Raw genomic sequence first — 22113 nt, 5'->3', positions numbered from 1 at the left:
TCATTTCCATAAAGAAGCAATGTTTCTAACTATATATTTATGAAATTGATTTAAGGCCTAGAGATACTCGAAGTTTCTAACTTGCTTAGAGTTTGAATGTGTATAATTAGGGCATTTTTAAAAATTACAGGCAAAATCTTATAAGCGTGAAAATAAGGAATTTGAAAAATTGTTGAGATACCCCATTGCAACAAGTTAAATTATATCGATAATAGAGGCAATTTCTTATTAAATAATTTTTGTTCAAACTTTTGTGTATATATCAAAAATCTATAGTAAATATCTATAACAATTTGATTGTAAATTCAATTATTAATATGTATTAATTAAATCGAGATAATATCAGGATTATGAGAGCACTCATCTTGGGATGTGCTTACTACTTAGATGCTTTCAGCAGCCACACTTGGCTACCCAGCATTTACTGTGGGAATGATAACCGGTACACCAAAGGTGCGTCCTTCCTGGTCCTCTCGAACTAGGGAAAAGTTTTCTCAATGCTCTAACGTCCACATCAGATATGGACCGAACTATCTCACAATGTTCTGAACTCAGCTCACGTACCGCTTTAATGGGCGAACAACCCAACCCTTGGAACATACTACAACCCCAGGTAGCGAAGAGCCGACATCGAGGTGCCAAACCTTTCTGTCAATATGAACTTTTGGGGAAGATCAACTTGTTATCCCTAGAGTAACTTTTATCCGTTGAGCGACGACCCTTCCACTCAGCGCCGTTGGATCACTAAGGCCGACTTTCGTTCCAGCTCGACAGGTGGGTCTTGTAGTCAAGGAATAGAGAAAAATCATGATTGGTGTGGCGGGGAAGATTTGCTTATGATATAGATCAAGAAAAAGTCGTCTCATTTCCTTACTTCTTTATAATTCATTCACTTCAAGCTAAGACTGGTTTCGAACGCCGCGTAACATCATCTTCAACCAACCTCCACCGTACTTTTGTCCCTCTATCATCTTCTATCTGGTAGACTTGGTAAGGGGCCCCAACTCATTTCTAGAATTTAAATGCTGCCGCGACTTCCTTCTTTTTGGGGGGATCAAATAGCGAATCCATAAATTTTAAATTCTAGTTTTGCCTCTGTTTCATGAAGTGTTTATTTTTTACATTACCAATATATATGAGGTAAGCAATTTTGCTGAGTCTTCACAATGAATATAACACGTCGAATTTGGTGTTTCTTGAACTATGAACCAACTAGATCTAGATAAAATAAGATCAAACTTACCGAATAATTAGTGAAGCTTAAAACTTTTATGAACTTTTATAATTTTAATACTTCATATTTAATTAATTAATAATTTGTTATTGTGTGCATATAAACATAATTCATGAGATCGTTAATCAGATAGATTAAGTTAGAGCAACTTTCACATATAGCAAACACAAAATTCATATTTGTATGTTATAGCAAAGTTTGTATAATTGCGCTTCATAGCAAACATAAATATGTATATTTTAGTATACATATACAAAATAAAGCAGTTGTATAATCTGCTTTGGTATACATATATAAAAAGATCAATTGTATAAAGTGAGAGAGGCGAGTGAGCGAGCGAGATCTGGGAGAGTGGCGAGCAAGATCTGGGAGAGGGGAGAGAGGGGAACTAAAATATATGTATATATACAATTTTCACGCATTTTATACATTTGCGTTTTTGTATAAAGTGAGAGAGGCGAGTGAGAGAGCGAGATCTGGGAGAGTGGCGAGCGAGCTCTGGGAGAGGGGAACGAAAATATATGTATATATACAATTTTCTCTCGCTTTATACAAACATAAACACATTTTATACAATTTGCGTTTTTTGTATAAAATGAGAGAGGCGAGTGCGAGAGCGAGATCTGGGAGAGTGGCGAGCGAGATCTGGGAGAGGGGAGAGAGGGGAACGAAAATATATGTATATATACAATTTTCTCTCGCTTTATACAAACACAAACGCACTTTATACACTTGCGTTTGTATAAAAAACGAGAGAGGCGAGGGAGAGAACGAGAGTGGCGAGCGAGATTCACCAGGAGAGAGGTGAAATAGCAACAGTTTGCTATGAGGTACAATTAAATCAAACTATATTTATAACATTTAATTTGAATTAATAGTTTGCTATTATATACAATTTTCCCATTAAGTTACCATTAGTTAATCCTCTCAAATTTACAAGATCTTAATCCTCTCGACATTTGTTTTAGTCGATCAGCTAACCTTTCATTAAGATGATATTAAAGGACTTAATAAAAAAGGATTATTGGCCATAGTCGTGCTTAACTAAAAACATTGATGATTAATTTATTTTTTGTTGTTATTATTTTTGGTTATCAAGTGAATTAAATGGCAGTCACAAAAGCTTGTAATTAATGAAGCGGTGCAAGTACATAAATTACAGAATCGAACTTAATAACTTTGATTAAAATTCTATATTTGTTTCAAGAAAACGGTTGAATACATATAAATTATTAATTTAGAATAAAGTGATTCAAGTAAATAAAATTTTTAAATCCATAAACTTCAAATCTTGACTTCGTCTTTAGTCATCTTTCAGGAAATCCAATAAATAGTTGTGTATCTACCTCCATTTTTCGTGCTTGAGGACTTTCATCTTCTTGTCGATCAATAAATAAAGGCAGCGGTAGAGCCTCATACTGTAACAACAAATTAAAAAATATTTAATGATTATTCAATCAAAATATGACTCGCTAAATTCATTTCGATTCTTCCAAAATTTAGATCGACTTGTAGATCAGATTGACCCATGAGAAATTTTAGGAGATGCACACGAATAGAGTTTCAATGTGTGTTATTAGGTATAAAATTTAATATAAAAATACAAGTAAACCTTTAACATGTAAAATTAATGATTTAAAAAATTATTTCGATATCCTACGATAACAAGCTACAAATAAAAGTAAAATAATAATAATTATACCGTCAATATATACAAATTAACTCAAAATTTGGCAAAAATGTGGTAGGGCAACATATTAAGGTAAAAGAAGGTAAAGTTATCTAAACTTGAGGTTTTTGTTGTCTCCATAGCTTAAAAATATTATTTCATTTATTTTATTTTAGGTGTCTTAATTTGATCGATATTGTTAACTTTTAAATCATATATAGCTTAAACACATTATTTCATTCATCTTATTTTATGTGTTTTAATTTGATCGATTTTTATTAATCTTTAAATCTAAAGTTGCTAAATATAAAAAGTGAATTATAAAATTATATTTCACCTTTTCCCGCAATTCTGCATTTTTCTCCATTAGGACTTTTTCCTGGGACAAAAGAACCAAGGAAAATTATAATAAAGCAATTATTACGCGATTTTCTCAATTTTTTTAAAAATTGAAATGTAAATAAAATAAAAATAAATAAACTGATTTTATGGATACAATAATATATACTAATGCATTTTACCTCGTCTTTTAGAAGAGAAATTTTTTCCTTGTATAGCTGGTTCTGAAATTATAAAACACAAAAATATTAATTCCATTGTAAAAGCTTCACTTTATGTTATTACTCCATTTATTTCAATTTACATGAATCTATTTTCTTTAAATCGGTTTTACAAAAGTATGATATCTTTTTAAATTTAGAAACAATTTAGTTTAAACCTTTTATTTTACTTAAAAAGATTTTATAGCTATACATAAATATTATGACATGTTTAATCTCAGTAACAGATCCAAGATTGACATTAAGGGGCGTCAATGGTTATAATAAAAAATATAATTATGACTACAACATACAATTTCAAGAAATTTTCACAACACGTTAACCACTAGATTAAATATTTAACTTGTGTCGAGAAGTGTCAATACTTGTATATATATTTATTAAACCAAAATATGACCCTATATACGATATAATTTTTCGACGAAGAGGTATCAAGCGCTTGACACCCCTTATTCAAGGGTGGGTCTGCCCCTATTTAACATCATAAGTTCCAAGAAATTTATAACCACCTAATATAATGATACGTTTAAAATCAGATATTTCAAAAATCTGTATAGATTATGATTAGATATTTAAAAAATCTGTATAGATTATGATTTGATAAGTTAGCATCCACATGGACACACAAAAGAGTGTGTGGCACACAGAGATGTGTTGGGGTGGGGGGGAGTTTCAATTATGAGGAAAAAAAATAATGTATTTTTATACTCTATATATTATACTTGTCATGTTTAAAGAGCATATTACTCAATGGGTATTTTAGTACATTACATATATTTTAAGTTTAAAATTACTAAATTCAAAAGTTATTCTTAAATTATGTATCTGATGAATGAAAACACTTAAATTATGTGTTGTTCAGACTCTTAAAAAATTGTAAACAAGTGCGTTTAGATCTCTATTTGTACATACATACCTTTTTTGCCCTAATATTTCTTAAACTTTGATCTAACTGTCCTTCAACCTTTTCAAGTTCATCAATGGAGCAAGACTCTAAATCTTCTCCTAAAAGCCTTCTGCAATCAACAACATAACAACACAGAAAATAAATAAATTCAGAATCATCTACAAATTAGTTTTATACTCCCTCCGTCTCAATTTATGTAGCATTTTCGGATTTCAAGATTTAAATAAGTCTATCTTTGACCGTAAATTTTTCATGCATCTTTTAAATATTATGGATTATCAATTATGTAATTTAAAGTACTTTTTACGTAATTTACGAATATATAAATTTCATTTCAAAAAATTTGAAGATTCTATATATACACAAATTTATGGTCAAATTTAAATTATTTCTCTCAAAAAACGAATAGTGGCACATAATTGAGACTGAGGAAATAATATAATTATCGTAGCATAGGGAAATTGTAGATATTAATTACCTTTTAGAGTTTTCAAGAACCTCCAGATTCCTAGTCATGCTCATAACCTCCTCCTTCAAATGCTACATAAAAATTTAATGAACAAAATATTTAAGGAATTATATTTAAAAAGTTTTCGAAAGATTAGGAATGAAGAACTGTTCATCTATAAACATTCGTTAGAAAACGTAAAAAAAAATTATATTAAAACACAAAATGTATGAAAATGTAATCAATCTTGATCTTTAAAAGCTGGTAAAAGGATTTTAAGATATTTGTAAGGAATAAAAAAAAAAAAAAAGCTTTACATACAAACTATGGTTGCCTCCGAAATCTTGTGCAATAAGAAGGCACCATCTAAACTTAAAGGTAAGTCCAGCAAAGTAGTGGTTACACCAATGTTGTACGGGGCAGAGTGTAGATCAGTTAAGAATTAATCCGACATTCAGAAGATGCAAGTCACGGAATAAGGATGTTGAGATGAATGTGCGGGCACACTAGGAGTGATATTATTAGTGACAATGCGGGAATGGCGGCCGCCATAGTGGACAAGACGAGGGAATCAAGACTAAAATAATTTGGACATGTGAAGATGAGATGTGCAATATTGCCCCAATAAAGAGGTGCAAGAGGTGCCAGAGGTTTAATATAGCAGGTGTGAAAGAAGTAGAGATAGGCCGAAAAAGTATTGGAGAGAGGTGATTAGTCTGAGTATGTTGTTGTTATACATACAACTCTGATTGGATATTCCAGTAGGGAAGTACAAAATTTCGTTAAAGACGTTCAAGATATTTTCAAAGTTTAATATATATGTATGAAAAGTACATGTATAATTTTTCTACGAAAGATATTCAATTGACTACCCTCGCCATACCTAGCTATACCCCTGAGATATTCACAAGTGTTTAGCAAATCATATTACACTATTCAAGATTGTGGCTGGGTTTATTGGAAAAGATACCCTAATTAATCCCATAGTACTTCAAAAATCTTGCTTAAATTAGAAATAATATCAATTAAAGAGCACTAATTTTGGGTTGATTACAGCCTTTGCCATGTTATTAATTATCCACATGAATGTGGTAATATTATATAATATATATAACATATAAACATAGCATAAATTGAAAAAATGCTAACCTCAGTAGTCTGTTCAAGTAATATTTTGTCATGTCTCAAATTCTTGTCATTCTTCTGATAACGTTCTATTGTCTTGTTAGTACTGTAAAAAGAAAAGAAAAAAATGAAGAAACTCACACTATTAGTTCTCCAACATTTTACTCAACAATAATGGAAAAGAAAAATGACGTGAAGAATGGTCAGTTGAACATCTTTTGTTAAAAAGTTATATTATGTATATAGAAAATTTTACGAAGTATACAAATCAAACTTTTCAAATTTATATATTAAATCTTGAACAACCTTGATAAAATTTATGACATCGCCGCTGACTTTGTACTAACTCGAATCCCCCATTATATCTTAAGCCGTTTTAACAATGCCATACCTCTATGTTTGAATCCTAAGAGCCTTTACATTATCTTGGATGCATGTATGATGTCAAAATTAGGTGTAATTTGTTCAAGATACATTGTATTCAAGGGATTTACATGTATTCTCTTGCTCACCTCTATCCAATCTCGCTCGTCTCTCTCCCTATTTTAATGTATTTGATAGCAAAAATGCATGTATCTAGTTGCCTTTGACTTGAAATCTAGTATGAAATTATTAATTAATGATTCCTATGTTTGAATCCTAAGAGCCTGAAATTTTAGTCACATTGAAAACGTGTTTAGTGCCTCTTTGTTGGACTTCATAATGCACTAGTTGAGAGGTAAATTGCACTATATTAACAATATAAGGTACATAATAATTTTGTGCACTATCCATATTCTTCCTCTAGGTTAGTGTGATAAAGAGTCCAAATAGACCAATGTTGGCATTCAATTGTATCTATGACTTCATTATTTGTCTTTCTTTTGGAATGGTGAGTTGTTATTAGATCATTTATCTTGGAATTTGCCCATGTCTTTTCCCTAATTTCTAGTGTCTTTTCATGACTAGGCTTTCCCATTTGTTTACCCTATTTGGTATGTTAACCCTATCAGCTTTTTGCACTCTTTTTGTATCATGTTTAAATATCTTGCAATATTACATAATATAGTGTTAGTGTGGCATTTTAATATTTTAAGAATTTACATTTCTTACATTGCCACATAGTAATTGGTACTGCCGTTTGGTTGACTTCTCATGGGCTGCAGAATGTTAATGGCAATATTGGTTGCTACATTACTCACTAGTGCGTTACTCCATTTTGGAATTACAATATTTGTTACTGTTGCAGCTTGCCAACAAACTAACGGATGGTTTTTGACCATTGAGCCGAGAAAAGTTTCATTGTCCATTAAAACTTTTGTAACCTTTCATACATTATTTCACTAGTTATTCTTTATTATACCTTGTAACCTATGTAACTCCTAAGACCATTATCTTCACTATTTACTACCCCATTATCTTCCTATTCATTGCTAGGAAAACTTCTTCTAGTATAAATAGTGGTGGTCTTCATTTGGTTTGTTAGATACAACACATAAGAAAAAAATAGAGAGGAAAAAGTTTGTCAAAAAGAGAGTTCTTATTAGTTGAAGGGAGGTGTTCTTTTTGTGGAACTTTGGACTCAACTCTTGTCCAGAGTTGTTGAGTTATATATTGTAATTAGACTGTTGTATCCTAAAGGGGACAAGTCAAGAAGAACTACTGATGGACCGGTGAAAACATTTGCTGCAGTGGGCTTGAATCTCCTTAAAGAGAGCGAGATATCCACGCCTCAGCCTGAAGAAATTTATTTCTTCATTTTTATTTTCAATTGTAATCTTGTATTTTTTGTTATCTTGTAAGTTTTCACTAACAATTTTAAGGAGATTACAGATGGCTACAATTGAAAAAACCGCGGATGTTAAGAAGGGAGACCTTAACAAGCCATTTTGGTTCAATGGTAACCATTTTAAGAGATGGAAGGGTAAAGTACTTTTTTACTTGAGTCTTCTCAATGTTTCTTATGTGTTAACTGAGAAAAATCCTAATAAAGTAGACATCACCTCTATGAATGATGATGAAACTATTTCTCATCTAGAGAAAGTGGAAAAGTATGATGGTGATTCCTATAAGTGTCGGTATTATATTTTTAATTGTCTATCTGATAATTTTTATGATTATTATGATAGAACTTACTCTAGTGCAAAGAAAATTTGGAAAGCGTTGCAGAGTAAGTATGATACTGAAGAGGCTGGTGCGAAAAAATATGCGGCTAGTAGATTTTTTCGTTTCCAAATGGTGGACAACAAATCAGTGGTAGACCAAGCTCAAGACTTTATAATGATTGTTGGAGAGCTAAGGTCCGAGGAGGTAAAAATTGGAGATAACCTTATTGTTTGTGGCATAGTAGATAAACTTCCACCTTCTTGGAAGGAATTTCAAAAAACTATGCGTCATAAACAAAAGGAAACCTCTCTTGAAACCTAGATAATGAAAATCCGCATGGAAGAAGAGGCAAGGGGATAAGATGCACTTTTACAAACAGAAGAGAACAACATCACAACGAAGGTAAATTTAATTACTTCAAATAATGCTACTCCTGAAACTCACAAAAATACTTCTTTGAAGCCTAAGAAGAAAAAATTCAAGAAAAATAATGGTATACCTCCCAAGAAAAATAATGGTGAAAATATCCAAGCACAAAATCAACAAGTTCAAGACAAGGGACCATGCTTTGTTTGTGGCAAGAGTGAGTATATTGCTCGATTTTGCAGATTTCGAAAACGTGGTCCTAACCCTCAGGCAAACGTTATCGAAGAACCTTTTGTGGCGGTGATTACTGACATAAACATGGTTGAGAATGTTGATGGATGGTGGGCTGATTCTGGTGCAAACCGTCATGTCTGTTATGACAAAGACTGATTTAAGAAATATACTCATTTTGAGGAGCCCAAAACTATCATGCTTGGTGATGCTCACACGACTCAAGTGCTTGGAAAGGGAGATGTCGAATTGTGTTTAACTTCTGGAAGGGTATTAACTTTGAAAGATGTACTTTATACTCCTTCTATGAGGAAAAATTTGATGTTTAGTTTTCTTCTTAATAAAGCAGGTTTTATACAGATTATTGAATCTAATCAATATGTAATAGTGAAGAAGGGTATTTTTGTGGGAAAGGGGTATGCATGTGATGGGATGTTCAAACTGAATGTTGAAATGAATAAAACTTCTACTTCTGTTTACATGCTTTCTTCTACCAATTTTTGGCATGCTCGTTTGTGTCATATTAATGACCGTTATGTTGGAATCATGAGTAGTTTAGAATTAATCTCAATGGTTAAAAAGAATTTTAAAAAGTGTGAGGCTTGTAGTAAAACCAAAATCACTAAAAGGTCTCATTTTCAAGTTGAAAGAAAAACTGATTTCATAGAATTAGTTCATACAGATATTTGTGAACTTGGTGAAATTTTAACTCGTGGAGATAACAGATATTTTATCACTTTCATTGATGATTTTTCTAAATTTACATATGTTTACTTGATGAAAAATAAAAGTGATGCTTTTGAAAATTTCAAAACTTATCTCCATGAGGTTGAAAATCAGTTTGGAAGAAAAATAAAAAGAATTAGAAGTGATAGAGGCCGTCAATATGAGTCAAATGAGTTTAATTATTTTGTTAGATCATTGGGAATAATTCATGAAACTACTCCTCCTTACTCTCTTTCATCTAATGGAGTAGCGGAAAGGAAAAATAGAACTGTGGTTGAATTGACTAATGACATGCTTATTGAGTCACATGCACCTTTAAATTTTTGGGGTGAAGCTATTTTAACTGTTTGTTATGTATTGAATCGTGTGCCTGATAAAAAATCTAAATTGACACCTTTTGAATTGTGGAAAGGCTACAAGCCAAGTTTGGGATATCTAAGAGTTTGGGTAAGAAGGTTACTACTTGTGCTTTTCTTGGTTATGCTTCAAATAGTACAGTTTATAGATTTTTTAATCTTGAAGATAATATTGTGATAGAATCGGGCGATGCTATTTTTCATGAGAATAAATTTCCTTTTGATTCTAAAAATAGTGGGGGTCAAAGGAATGAACAAAATATTTTGTCACTACCTAGTTCTTCTACTTCTACTTTGAAAAATAAAGAAGTTGATGATTTTGAGTTAAGAAGAAGTAAAAGAGCTAGAGTAGAAAAAGATTTTGGTCCTGATTTTTATGTGTTTACTGTTGGAGATGACCCTCTCACTTTGAAAGAAGCATTATCTTCACATGATTCTATTTTTTGGAAAGAGGCTGTAAATGATGAAATAGAATCACTAATTTCTAATAAAACTTGGAAACTAGTTGATTTACCACCGGGTTGTAAAACAATTGGTTGCAAATGGGTCTTAAGAAAAACGTTGAAACCGGATAATTCTATTGATAAATATAAGGCTAGACTAGTTGCAAAAGGTTTTAAACAACTAGAAGGCCTAGAAGTTTTTGATACTTTTTCACTAGTTACAAGAATTACATCCATAAGACTTTTAATTGCTATGGCTGCGATTTTTGATTTGCAAATTCATCAAATGGATGTAAAAACTGCTTTTTTTAAATGGAGACCTAAATGAGGAAATTTATATGGATCAACCCGAGTATTTTGTTGAGCAGACCAAGAAAGCAAAGTATGTAAACTTACTAAATCTCTATATGGCTTGAAACAGGCACCTAAGCAATGACATGAAAAACTTGATTCCTGCATGATTGAAAATGGTTTTAAAACAAATGAGTGTGATAAGTGCATATATCATAAATCTTGGAATAATTCACATGTGATTATTTGCTTATATATTGATGATTTATTGATCTTTGGCTCTAACATGAATGTTATTGATGAAACTAAGAATATTCTTAGAAGTCATTTTGATATGAAAGATCTTGGTGAAACAAATTTTATTCTTGGAATAAAAATAACAAGAACATGTGATGAAATTTTCCTTGACCAGTCACATTATGTTGAGAAAAATTTGAAAAAAATATAACTTTTTTTATTGCAAGCATGTTGCTACTCCTTTTGATTCAAGTGTTCACTTATTTCCTGTTGAAAGTGAAAATGATGTAATAAATCAAAAGAAATATGCTAGCATAATCGAAAGTTTGAGGTATGTGATTGATTGCACTAGGCCTGATATTGCATATGCAATAGGAGTATTTGGCAGGTTTACAAGCAAGCTAGGTAATGAACATTGGCATGTTGTAACAAGAGTTATGAGATAATTAATTGGAACGAAAAATTATGGTTTGTTCTATAAAAAATATCCTGTTGTACTTGAAGGTTTTTGTGATGCAGATTGGAACACTTTATCAGGTGATTCCTGGTCTACCACTGGTTATGTATTTACTTTAGGTGGTGGTGCTATTTGTTGGAGATCAAAAAAGCAAACTATAATTGCTAACTCTACTATGGAGGCTGAACTAATTGTTTTAGCTTCAGCTAGTGAGGAAGCGAATTGGTTAAGAGATTTATTATTTTAAATACCTTATTTTTGAAAAACCAATTCCTCCTATTTTAATTCATTGTGAAAGCACTGCTACAATTGGTAGAGTTCAAAACCGTTATTACAACAGTAAATCCAGACCTATAAAAAGGAAACATAGTAATGTAAGATCGTATTTGACAAATGGTACCATTAATGTCGATTATGTCAAATCTTGTAATAATCTTGCAGATCCTCTTACTAAGGCCTTAATGAGAGAAAAGGTCTGGAGCACATCGAGGGGGACGAGATTGAAACCTATAAATCATTGAGTCATATATGAGGAAACCCAACCTGGGGACTAGAGATCTTATAACCAGATTCAAAGGGAAAAACTAATCATATGATGACTTCTTGTGGAAAAAAAATGCACTATCTTTTTATTCCCTCCCTATGATGTGAGTGCATTATTTCCTGTAATATGTGAAAGTTGAGTTGACAAAACTCTTAATGAATATCTGTAGCCCGTATGGGTGGAGTGTTAAGCTTATAAGAGCACTCTCGACAGATTTCACCTATGTGATGTGTGGAAGTAGGTCGCTTCCTATGAGAATTAGACTTATTCTCAAATGCACTCATGAAACCGAAATAGCACATGGCCATAACGTGCTGGCTTTAAAGCTCATGTCAACACCTTGATTGTTATGTGTGAGCAGTGATATTTTATTTCCCTTAAGCAGTCATAGTTCAAGTCTGAGACCACTACGACTCTGAAGTAAAAGTTATTGTTTCACTAAGTGGAGGTTCAATGCAGAACACACCTTTATTATGCATAGTAGTCTTCCTTCAGCTGATAGACTCTCTTGTGAATATTAAAATGAATGGGGGATTGTTAGTGTGACATTTTAATATTTTAAGAATTTACATTTCTTACATTGCCACATAGTCATTGGTACTGCCGTTTGGTTGACTTCTCATGGGCTGCAGAATGTTAATGGCAATATTGGTTGCTACATTACTCACTAGTGCATTACTCCATTTTGGAGTTACAATAGTTGTTACTGTTGCAGCTTGTCAACAAACTAACGGATGGTTTTTGACCATTAAGCCAAGAAACGTTTCATTGTCCATTAAAACTTTTGTAACCTTTCATACATTATTTCACTAGTTATTTTTCATTATACCTTGTAACATATGTAACTCCTAAGGTCATTATCTTCACTATTTATTATCCCATTATCTTCATATTCATTGCTAGGAAGACTTCTTCTAGTATTGAATAGTGGTGGTCTTCATTTGGTTTGTTAGATACAACACATAAGAAAAAAATAGAGAGGAAAAAGTTTGTCAAAAAGAGAGTTCTTATTAGTTTTAGGGAGGTGTTCTTTTTTGTGGAGCTTTGGATTCAACTCTTGTCCAGAGTTGTTGAGTTATATATTGTGATTAGGTTGTTGTATCCTGGAAGGGACAAGTCAAGAAGAACTACTGATGGACCGGTGAAAACATTTACTGCAGTGGGCTTGAATCTCCTTAAAGAGAGCGAGATATCCGCACCTCAGCCTGAAAAGATTTATTTCTTCATTTTTATTTTCAATATCTTGTATTTTTTGTTATCTTGTAAGTTTTCACTAACATATAGACTATCATCACTCATAATAAATATTTGGATTCAAAGATATATTAGTCTTTCTTTTATAGTATTTGTACTATATATCAAACCTTCATTGGTTTTTCCAGGCAAATACTTGCTCATCTCCACATCTGATTGTCACTAGTTTCCTATCAAAAGTCTATGTTCCCACTTCATTGAATCACAAAGGAATACTCCTTTGTTAACTTATTGATATACCAAGGACCCCAGATTCACTCTTTTTCTCTTAGCCATCCTTTGTTATTTCTCTAAACCTAAACACAGGTTCACTCCAAGGGAATATTAGGATAGAGTCAGCAAGGGCGGAGCTACAGCCGATGAAGACTGGTCAGCCTAAAATATTCTTTAATAGGTGGAAATATCGATAAAAGAACACTGTTAAACACAACAAAGGTTTGTGGTCTAGTGGTAAGCGTACTCATTTAAGAGTGTAAGGTCCCAAGTTTGATTCTTTATCTCCTAAAAAAAGGGAAAGAAAATAAAATAGTTGTCTAGTAGCAACAAGATTCAACGATTCTTTTGAACTATAAAAAAATTCAATTATTTTAAATTATGAAAAGAGTTCCAACAATTCACTTGAGCGTATTCAACTAGTAGCTAAAATTGTTTTTCTTGACTTTTCTCTGTTAATTTTGACTTAGACCATTGATAGTATTATAATTTAAGTTTTTGTACGATTTCGTTAGATGATATGTAATTTACTTTTAAATTTGGATCCATCCATTCATCCGTAAAAAAAAATAAAAAATTGTGCACCAAATTTGCTAAAAATAAATCACTTTTAAAATTTGAACACCCTTAACGAAATTTTTAACTCCATCAGTCGGTACATATATATCTTTTTGTCTTTAAAGAAATTGAGGATTGGGGAAGAGGAAATTCAACCTTCATCAATTCACCAAATGACATCTCGGATATCCCGTAAAGAGATCAAAATATTCTTAGACTATTCTTGACAATCAAATATGTATAAATTATAGGAACCACATATTATAAGTACTAAATAACATCTTATCCCTTCTAGTTTTCTATTTACCAAAAGTCTCTTAAAAATGATGTTTGTGGGATACATAACGTTGTGCATCAGATACATTAGGTTTGATACATTCCACATAGCGGGATACATAGCGTTGTGCATGGAATACATAGTGTTTGATACATTCCACATAGCGGGATACATAGCGTTGTGCATGAGATACATGCGGGATACATAGGTAAATAAGGGATTTTTGAAATAAGTAGGAATAAATGGATATTAAGGTAAGTAAAGAAGTGTAGTTAAGTAATTTGTCCATCAAATATTTCAAGTAGATCCACCAATCCTTTCATGGAGATCAATTCCAAATCATCCTAGCTCAAAAAATATGCCACGAATGATCATCGAATTAGGAAGAACTCTTAAGAGAGACAAGAATCAAAAGAGAAACAAAATTGTACCCATATTATTTTATTAATAATATTCTTATTTTTTCATATTTTATTTTTGTTTGATTTATTTCCATATATTTAAAATTTGTTGCAAACAATTATAATGCATATTTCAAATAATTATATATATTACCACGGGAATATGAAAAAGCTAAAGTTAATTTTTTGAAACGACAAAAAACCTTAGATTTGTTAGGAAGCTTCTCGAATGATCGACTGTAATATCTTAGATATTTATCAAAGATAGATTTAAAAATTCTAGAATCTTCTTAAGATGGTTGAAAGATAATACAAGAATTTTTTTTTATATTTATCAAAGATAAATTTAAAAATTCTAGAATCTTCTTAAGATGGTTGAAGGATAAAGTTATCAAAAAATTTCTTGTATATATCTAGAAGCATCTGTAAACGTGTATAAATAGGGGCGGCATTAGGCTTTTGTAATCAATTCAAGCTAATTTTGGTTCTTTTCATTACAAAGTTCTATTATCCCAAATCTTCTTTCTTCTTTTATGCTTCCTCTTCTTTAGTTAAATCTTTCGATCCTAGTTAACAATCTAGAGCTTGTAAAGTCGTTAACAAGATCGAAAAATTTAACTAAAGAGAGGAATCCATGAAGGAAGAACGAGTATTTAGGATAAGAGAACTTTGTAGTTTTCTTTTGATCTGTCAAAGATAGTACAAGGATTTCTTATCGGGGCAACTCTATACGATAAAAATAAGGCATATGCCTTAGGCCCCCAATTTTTGGGGGCCTCAAACTTTTAAAAATAAATTATATGTAATTTTTTTATAGAAAAATTTAATATATATATATATATATATATATATATATATATATATATATAAAAATAAAAATTATATTATTTTATTCTCTTTCACCTCATTCAAATAGAAGAAATCAAGAAAATATTGTTTACCTTCGTACATTTTTTGTGCTAACATTCTCAATATTTTATTCTTTTTAATTGCTTTTGTACTTTTCTTTTTCAAGTTTTTGATAAGTCAAATTAATTCTCTATCAAAAATAGGAATTAATAGTCAAAAAGTGTTGAACAAAGTGAATTATAATTTTCTTATATCTTCTTAAAGTTTCAAGATTAAAACAAGCATATTAATAAGGTGGAATCAAGTTATCAACTTTTTGAATTAGATTATATGCTTCTAACACTTATTTCTGTTTTAAATTTGTTACTTAGAGAATTATGTAAACAATTCATATAATGATTATTTTAGTAAAAGAGTGATTTTCAACGTTGAAATCCTACCTAACATTAATTATTGAACAACTCATTTATTAAAAAAAACATTAAGTAATTAATTTGCATCTAGAAAGTATTAAGAAAAGTTAAAAAAAAAATTTAAGAAGGTAACAATTGAAAAGTAAATTTTAAATAAAATATATGTGAGTCCGGAGCCAAAAGGGTAAAAAAATATTGTCAAAAATTCCAAAAGCGCAATAAAATTCATTTTAGAACCAAAAGAGAAACTTTTCAACGGTTGAAATTAGGTTGACAGCCTCAAGGCGCGGAATTCCATGCACCTTGCAAGATGCAGCCGTCATGCGCCCTTGCAAGGCGCAAGTATTCTCCGACCTGCTGTCAAATTTTTAAAAAATCCCTTTAATTGTCCAAGTTTCCAGAACTACCAAAAATACTCTCAATTAAACTCAATATTTACACCTCTTCTTATTCATTGTACATGTCAATCAAGGACAATTTTGTCATTTTAATAAACTCCACCACTGATTAAAAAAAAGTCCAAAACCTTTTTTTTTACGATAAATTATTATAGTCGAACTTACGATTTCAAGGTTTTGGACTTTTTTTTTATCAATGGAGTTCTTTAAAATGACAAAATTGTCCTTGGTTGACATAGACAATGAATGGGAAGGTCGAAGGTGTAAATATTGAGATTAATTGAGAGTATTTTTGATAATTTTGGAGACTTGGACAATGAATGGGAATTTTTGTTTTTAATTTGACAGCAGGTCGCAGACCGTCAAAGCCTTGTAAGGCGCATGGTGGCGGCGCCTTGCAAGGCACATAGAATTCCGCGCCTTGCAGCTGTCAACCTAATTTCAACGACGTTAGTTCAATCGTTATAAAGTTGTTCTTTTGGTTCTAAAATGAATTTTATTGTCCTTTTGAAATTTTTGCAAATTTTTTTAACCCTTTTGGCTCTGGACTCAAACATATATAATTTGTTTAGATTTTAGAGACATATTTAGATTTTAGGCCTCTACTGAAGATTTCGCTTTAAGCCTTCACGCATGTTGAGCCGTCCTTGATTTCTTATCACAGACTATGTTTCTGTTTTTCAAATTATTTAATCAAACTTCTTAATTATAGCCTGAGCTACGTATATAAAGGTTACTAGTCCCTCCCTCCCAAATTAGATTGCACACCTTTTCTTTTATCTGTCCTGAAAATAATGTCACACAAATTCTAATTAGAAATAACTCATCTTTAAAATTCTTCAATTATCTTTAAGATTTATTTTAAATCATAAATTTCAAAAAAAGAAGAAATTTTATAATTAATTAAATAATATCAAATAAATTGAGACGGAAAGAACTTGACTCTTTCTATTTGCTAAAACTAGCTAGAGGACCTAATAAAAGGAAAGATAATTAGCAGAAGTTGATTTTCACTAGGGTTTAGCACTAAGGGGTTATCTGTGAATGATAACACCAAATAATTATGAGATTAAATTATGATGTCACTTAATTTGTTGATTGGTTGGCAAATCCAACATATAACTTGTCACGGGATAAGTTATATATATCCCTCCCCTTATATGGTAGAAAATCTCGAGATTCACTTATTCCAGGATAAAATAGGTAAAAATGATAAACATATCCCTAAAATCCTCTTTATATCTCACTTTTCACATTCATTTATATTTATATTATTTTTAATTTCACGTATATAACACATTCCCAATCTTCACTACACCTTATTTTTATGATAATTCTTCATATTTTTCTATTAAAATATTACACTAAATACATATAATTGTTATTTGTGAATTTACTTGAGTAATTTTTATGTTTATTTATATTTTGATTTCTCATAAATCCTCTTTTACTTTAACAAACTTAAGATGAAAATTCTATTTTTAAGCTAAATAAGAAGAAAGTTTTATTTTTAAATACATACAACACTATAATGTAAATAAACAACTTAATCTTAAAATTTATGTCATGCATATTATTTTGTATACAATAAACCAAAAATTCAATAAAAAATAATCTCAACATAATTAATCACATCACAACTTATTTCAACATAATTTATTCTATTTTAATTAATCACATCATAAACTTGTAATCAAACGAAACGAACCCTTTTGAGTTATAAACAGGCAAAAAGTTGTGTGGGGTATTGGAAATGACTATTGGTAGCAAGTACAATTTGCCTTCATATTATATTCCAAAAAGAATTCAAGCCACAAGTAGCATCTTGTCACATACTTCAAAAATTTTACTTTCTTGTTTGAAGAGTAGTTTGCCAGTACATATCTTACATAAAATAGTCAAGAAATTGTACATGTTACAGCTTAATCAAGAATTTATATATATAATATATGATGTACTTATATTATAAATACCTCATGTACTATCGTCAATACTACTTGTTAATATATAATACTCCCTCCGTCCCTATTTACTTGTCCATATTTCCTTTTTTAGTTGTCCCTATTTAGTTGTCCATTTTGACAAATCAAGAAAGGACAACAAATTTTTTCCTATTATACCCTTATTTACATTTCTTGAAAATTGTAAAAGTGTATGTTGTTTCCCTCCAATTATTTCACTTTAATTCAAATAAGTGGTTGTAATTTTGAAGTGAAAAGTTGTCACAAGGGTAAAATTGTAACTTCACTGTGCTAATCATTGTTGTCTTAATCTGTGTGCCATTTCTAAAGTGGACAACTAAAAAGGGACGGAGGGAGTATGTTTTACTTGAATCGAAAATCTATTAAAAACAGTCTTTAATTATATATCTTCATAATGTAGCTACGTAATGGCATAATTACATTGACCCAAGGGTGGTCATAGACATGCCCTCAGTCAAAAATTATATTGTGAATATAGAAAATAATAATGTATATATAGGTCAAAAATAACTATTTCGAATTAGAAAAATTACTTAAACACGCATCTTATTTTATCCCTACCATTTAAGCAAACTTCAAAAATTCCACATCATTCCCCTCTCGCTGATACATCACTATTCCCCTCTCTGATACATCTCTCCTCTATCTATCCGAATGTTATATCCCCTCTATCATACATCTCTTCCCTCTCAGATACATTTCTCCCGTATTGATGTATTCAGAAGTCAAGTGATGTATATGTAATACATATATTTTAAGGTATTTTTATAATTTGAAAAAAATATAGAGAAATAATGTAATTAACTCTTAACACTTTTGAATTTATGTAAATTAAACTTAGAATTATAAATAAAAGTTTGATCAATACACTAAACATAATTCCTAGTTTTGCCACTAAATTTATACAGGGACAAAGTTGTGTATACAGTATCCTATTGACGTTCTATTTACAAGATTATACTGAATATGTTATAATTGTATTTAGAAGATAGATTATTAATTGGACTCACAAAAAAAGGGGGGAAATTATTACTTCCTCTATTTCACAAAAAATGATTTAGTTTGACTTGACACGGAATTTAAAAAAATAAAAAAAACTTTTAAATCTTGTGATCCTAAATTAAAGTTATGTCAAATGTACAAAATTGTCATTTAATCTTATGACCTTAAACATGTCACGTGAAATGCTAAAACTAAAATGTTACCAAAAAAAAAATCATTCTTTTTAAAATAGACTAAAAAGGAAAGGAATTCATTTTTTTTTTCTAAACTAAGGGAGTATATATTATTTAGTAGAAACCAGAAGGTAAAGGGTCCCTTTTACACTATCAATATGAGCTGTTGTGATCATTGTACTTGATACTTGTTACATCAAATCCTAAAGGCCAGTTATATTAGGATTAATGATGTATAATATATATAGTAGTTAAAAAATAAAAGTTGAAAAAGGAGTAATTAATAATATTATTTATAAAAAAAATGATACTTATAGCAATTAATAAATTAAGAGATGAATATAAGAGTGTACCTTGAACTTGAAAACTCAAAAAGCTTTCCTTTTTGAGAAAAAATGATAAGACTAACTTCAGCATCACAAAGAACTGAGAGTTCAAATGCCTTTTTAAGTAGTCCACCTCTTCTTTTTGAGAAAGTCACTTGTCTACTTGCTGTATTTTCAATCCTTTTTATCTCAGTTTTCCCCCTCACCATTCTCTTGTTCGCGAGAAAATGCCTTTAACGTATTAGAAATAGTTCAGAAGTGTCTCTTTCCACCTTCCATTAATAAAATCAACAAGTTATAAAGAAGAAATAATCAAGATTAGAGACTATACCAATAATCTCTTAAAAGGGTACTCAACACTTTTTAAGTCAACCAAATCAAGAAATCATAACAATTCATGGGAAGTTTTCAATAATTGAAAGTCTCTAAATCAAGATTTGAGACAAGAAAATGATGGATATGAATAATCTCTTTAAAAGGGTCAATTTGTAAGTCAACCAAATCAAGAAATCCCTTGTTATAATCAGTCCGAAAGGGAGAACCTTGTTGCCTTTTTGTAATCAAGTGGTTGAACGCCCCCTCTCTTTACTGTCAAGTAGCTAAGCAACTCATGTGAAAGTTTTCAAAAATAGAAAGGTCTCTAAATCAAGATTTGATACAAGCAAATCCTGAATATGAATCAACTTTTTTTAAGAGAAAACAATACAACCAAATCAAGAAATCCTACCAATTCATGAGAAAGTTTCCAAAAATAAAAAGGTTGCTAAACCAAGATTTTAGACAAGAAAATCATGACTATGAACAATCAATTAAAAAGGTCAAATTTTTTTAAGACAAATTAATACAACCAAATCAAGAAATCCTAGCAATCCATGACAAGTTTCCAAAAATAGAACAAACAAATCATGAATATGACTAATCACTTAAAATGGTCAACTTTTTTGAAGACAAAATAACACAACTCCAAATCAAGAAATCCTACCAATTCATGAGAAGTTTCCAAAAATAGAAAGATTCTAAATCTTGAAGTGGATATAACCCCTAAAAATAAAAACTTTATGGTTTTTCAGATCTGAAAGATGAAGAGAAAAGTAATTAGAAAACTTTGTAATAGTTTTCTAATTACAAATAGTTTTGTTATAGAAACCCTAGTTAAGAAAATTATTGTTGACTATGAAAAAAAAAAAAGGAAAAATGAAGAGCATTGATTTCTCAAAGACTTTTCTAATACTATTATCTTTCCTTTTTGAGTTGCAATCAATGGATATAAAAATAAAAAAGACATAAAACTATTAAGGAAAGAACACCACTTGTGTCTTTTTCTTCTTTTGGTAAACTTTACTACGTGTAACAAAAAAATTATATAAGTATTAATAATGCGAATATTAGTATGCTATATACCAATTTCCTCATAACTTATACTCTCTTCGTCACATTTTATCTGGTGTCATTTGATTTGATACCATAATTTTGAAATTTATAATTTAAAATAATTTTTAGATATTTGTGTGTAGCTGTAAATCAAATTATTAAGGGTATAAGAAAAAAAATTAAAATTAAATTATTTTGGGGACAAACTAAAATGGAAAAACGTATCACATTAAATGGATCAAAGGAATCATAACATTTAGTAATCACGTAGTTTCTTGTTCTTTTATGTACTGTTTCTACTATCTATTAGTGGAGTATTTCATTTTGCTTTGTAGATTGATATTTTGTTGTCATATTTTCTTTTTGCAACCCTTCTATCGAAAATAATTATTCTATCCCACAAAGGTTTGTAGGATATGTTGATATTCTCAATCATTCCATTTCATTTCAGTTAGTACTAGTAATGCCGCATCCCGCTCTTCCTTCTTATTGAAGCCCTGCCTCAAAAAAGTCAAGATTTTTTGAGAGATTTCAGCATTCAATCCATCTCTTTCTGTCGATTTCTCAAATTATCGAAATCTCTGGTTCGATCAGGATTAAGAGCCCCATTCATTTGTTATGGGAGTGACTCTCTGTTTCCATTCTCCATCGCAAACATATTCATATCTTTCTTTGTTATTTGTTATTTATTTTCGACTCAATTATTTAAAAATGTCATGTAGAACGTAAAACATAGGTATCTAACATTGACTACTTAAAGCATTAATTACAGATATGAAATTTTAGTCTTTAATTCCTGGCTCTCTCAGAGTTTCAATAGATTGTCCGTACAAAATCTAAAATTAAAGGGTCTTACAGCGAATAGAAATTTGCCATGTCATCTCTGATAACGTTTCTTCACGTGCTCTAGCCTATCGCCATTAAGTATTTTTGACTCTTCCAATTTAAAGAACTTCCACATATATTTGAAAGATCCTAATAGCGCCACGTATTTCTTTAGTCTCATATTAATTGTTGTATTTATCAAGTTTATATTTGATCATAAATTTATTAAACGAAAAGAAAAAATAAATATATTATTTAGTCAATGAAATTTGATTATCTTTTAATTAATATTCACCCTGTTCATTTTTTTGTCACATTTAAACTTGGAGTAGAATTATCAAAACACACTTAAACTATCTGTTTTTTTTTTAGTTTCACAACTAATATGTAGC

General features: G+C 30.5%; 1 protein-coding gene across 1 annotated transcript; it reads right to left on the bottom strand.

Annotated features, from left to right (window-relative positions):
- Positions 1 to 2541: 2541 nt before the first annotated feature.
- On the bottom strand, positions 2542 to 19766 carry LOC125819979 (MADS-box protein SOC1-like). The gene is made up of 7 exons (XM_049499390.1): positions 19553 to 19766; positions 5968 to 6049; positions 4849 to 4910; positions 4380 to 4479; positions 3425 to 3466; positions 3241 to 3282; positions 2542 to 2652 (listed from the first exon to the last, which is right to left on the bottom strand). Exons 1-7 carry the CDS (start codon positions 19732 to 19734, stop codon positions 2542 to 2544), a joined length of 621 nt encoding a protein of 206 aa, XP_049355347.1. The 5' UTR covers positions 19735 to 19766.
- Positions 19767 to 22113: the final 2347 nt, after the last annotated feature.

Source organism: Solanum verrucosum, unplaced genomic scaffold (genome assembly GCF_900185275.1).
Source record: "Solanum verrucosum unplaced genomic scaffold, falcon-dt-bn FXZP01000229.1, whole genome shotgun sequence".
Taxonomy (NCBI): Eukaryota; Viridiplantae; Streptophyta; class Magnoliopsida; order Solanales; family Solanaceae; genus Solanum; species Solanum verrucosum.
Note: the sequence above shows the minus strand (reverse complement) of the source record. Positions and strands in the feature narration are given on the sequence as shown.

Bases quoted from the DNA above. Each gene is read 5' to 3' on its own strand.
- LOC125819979 (XM_049499390.1), bottom strand. From the start codon at position 19,734: ATGGTGAGGGGGAAAACTGAGATAAAAAGGATTGAAAATACAGCAAGT. The intron at 4,911-5,967 runs GTTAGCATTTTT...ATTTTTATGTAG, and splicing joins TACTTGAACAGACTACTGAG to CATTTGAAGGAGGAGGTTAT. The intron at 4,480-4,848 runs GTAATTAATATC...TGTTGATTGCAG, and splicing joins GTTCTTGAAAACTCTAAAAG to AAGGCTTTTAGGAGAAGATT.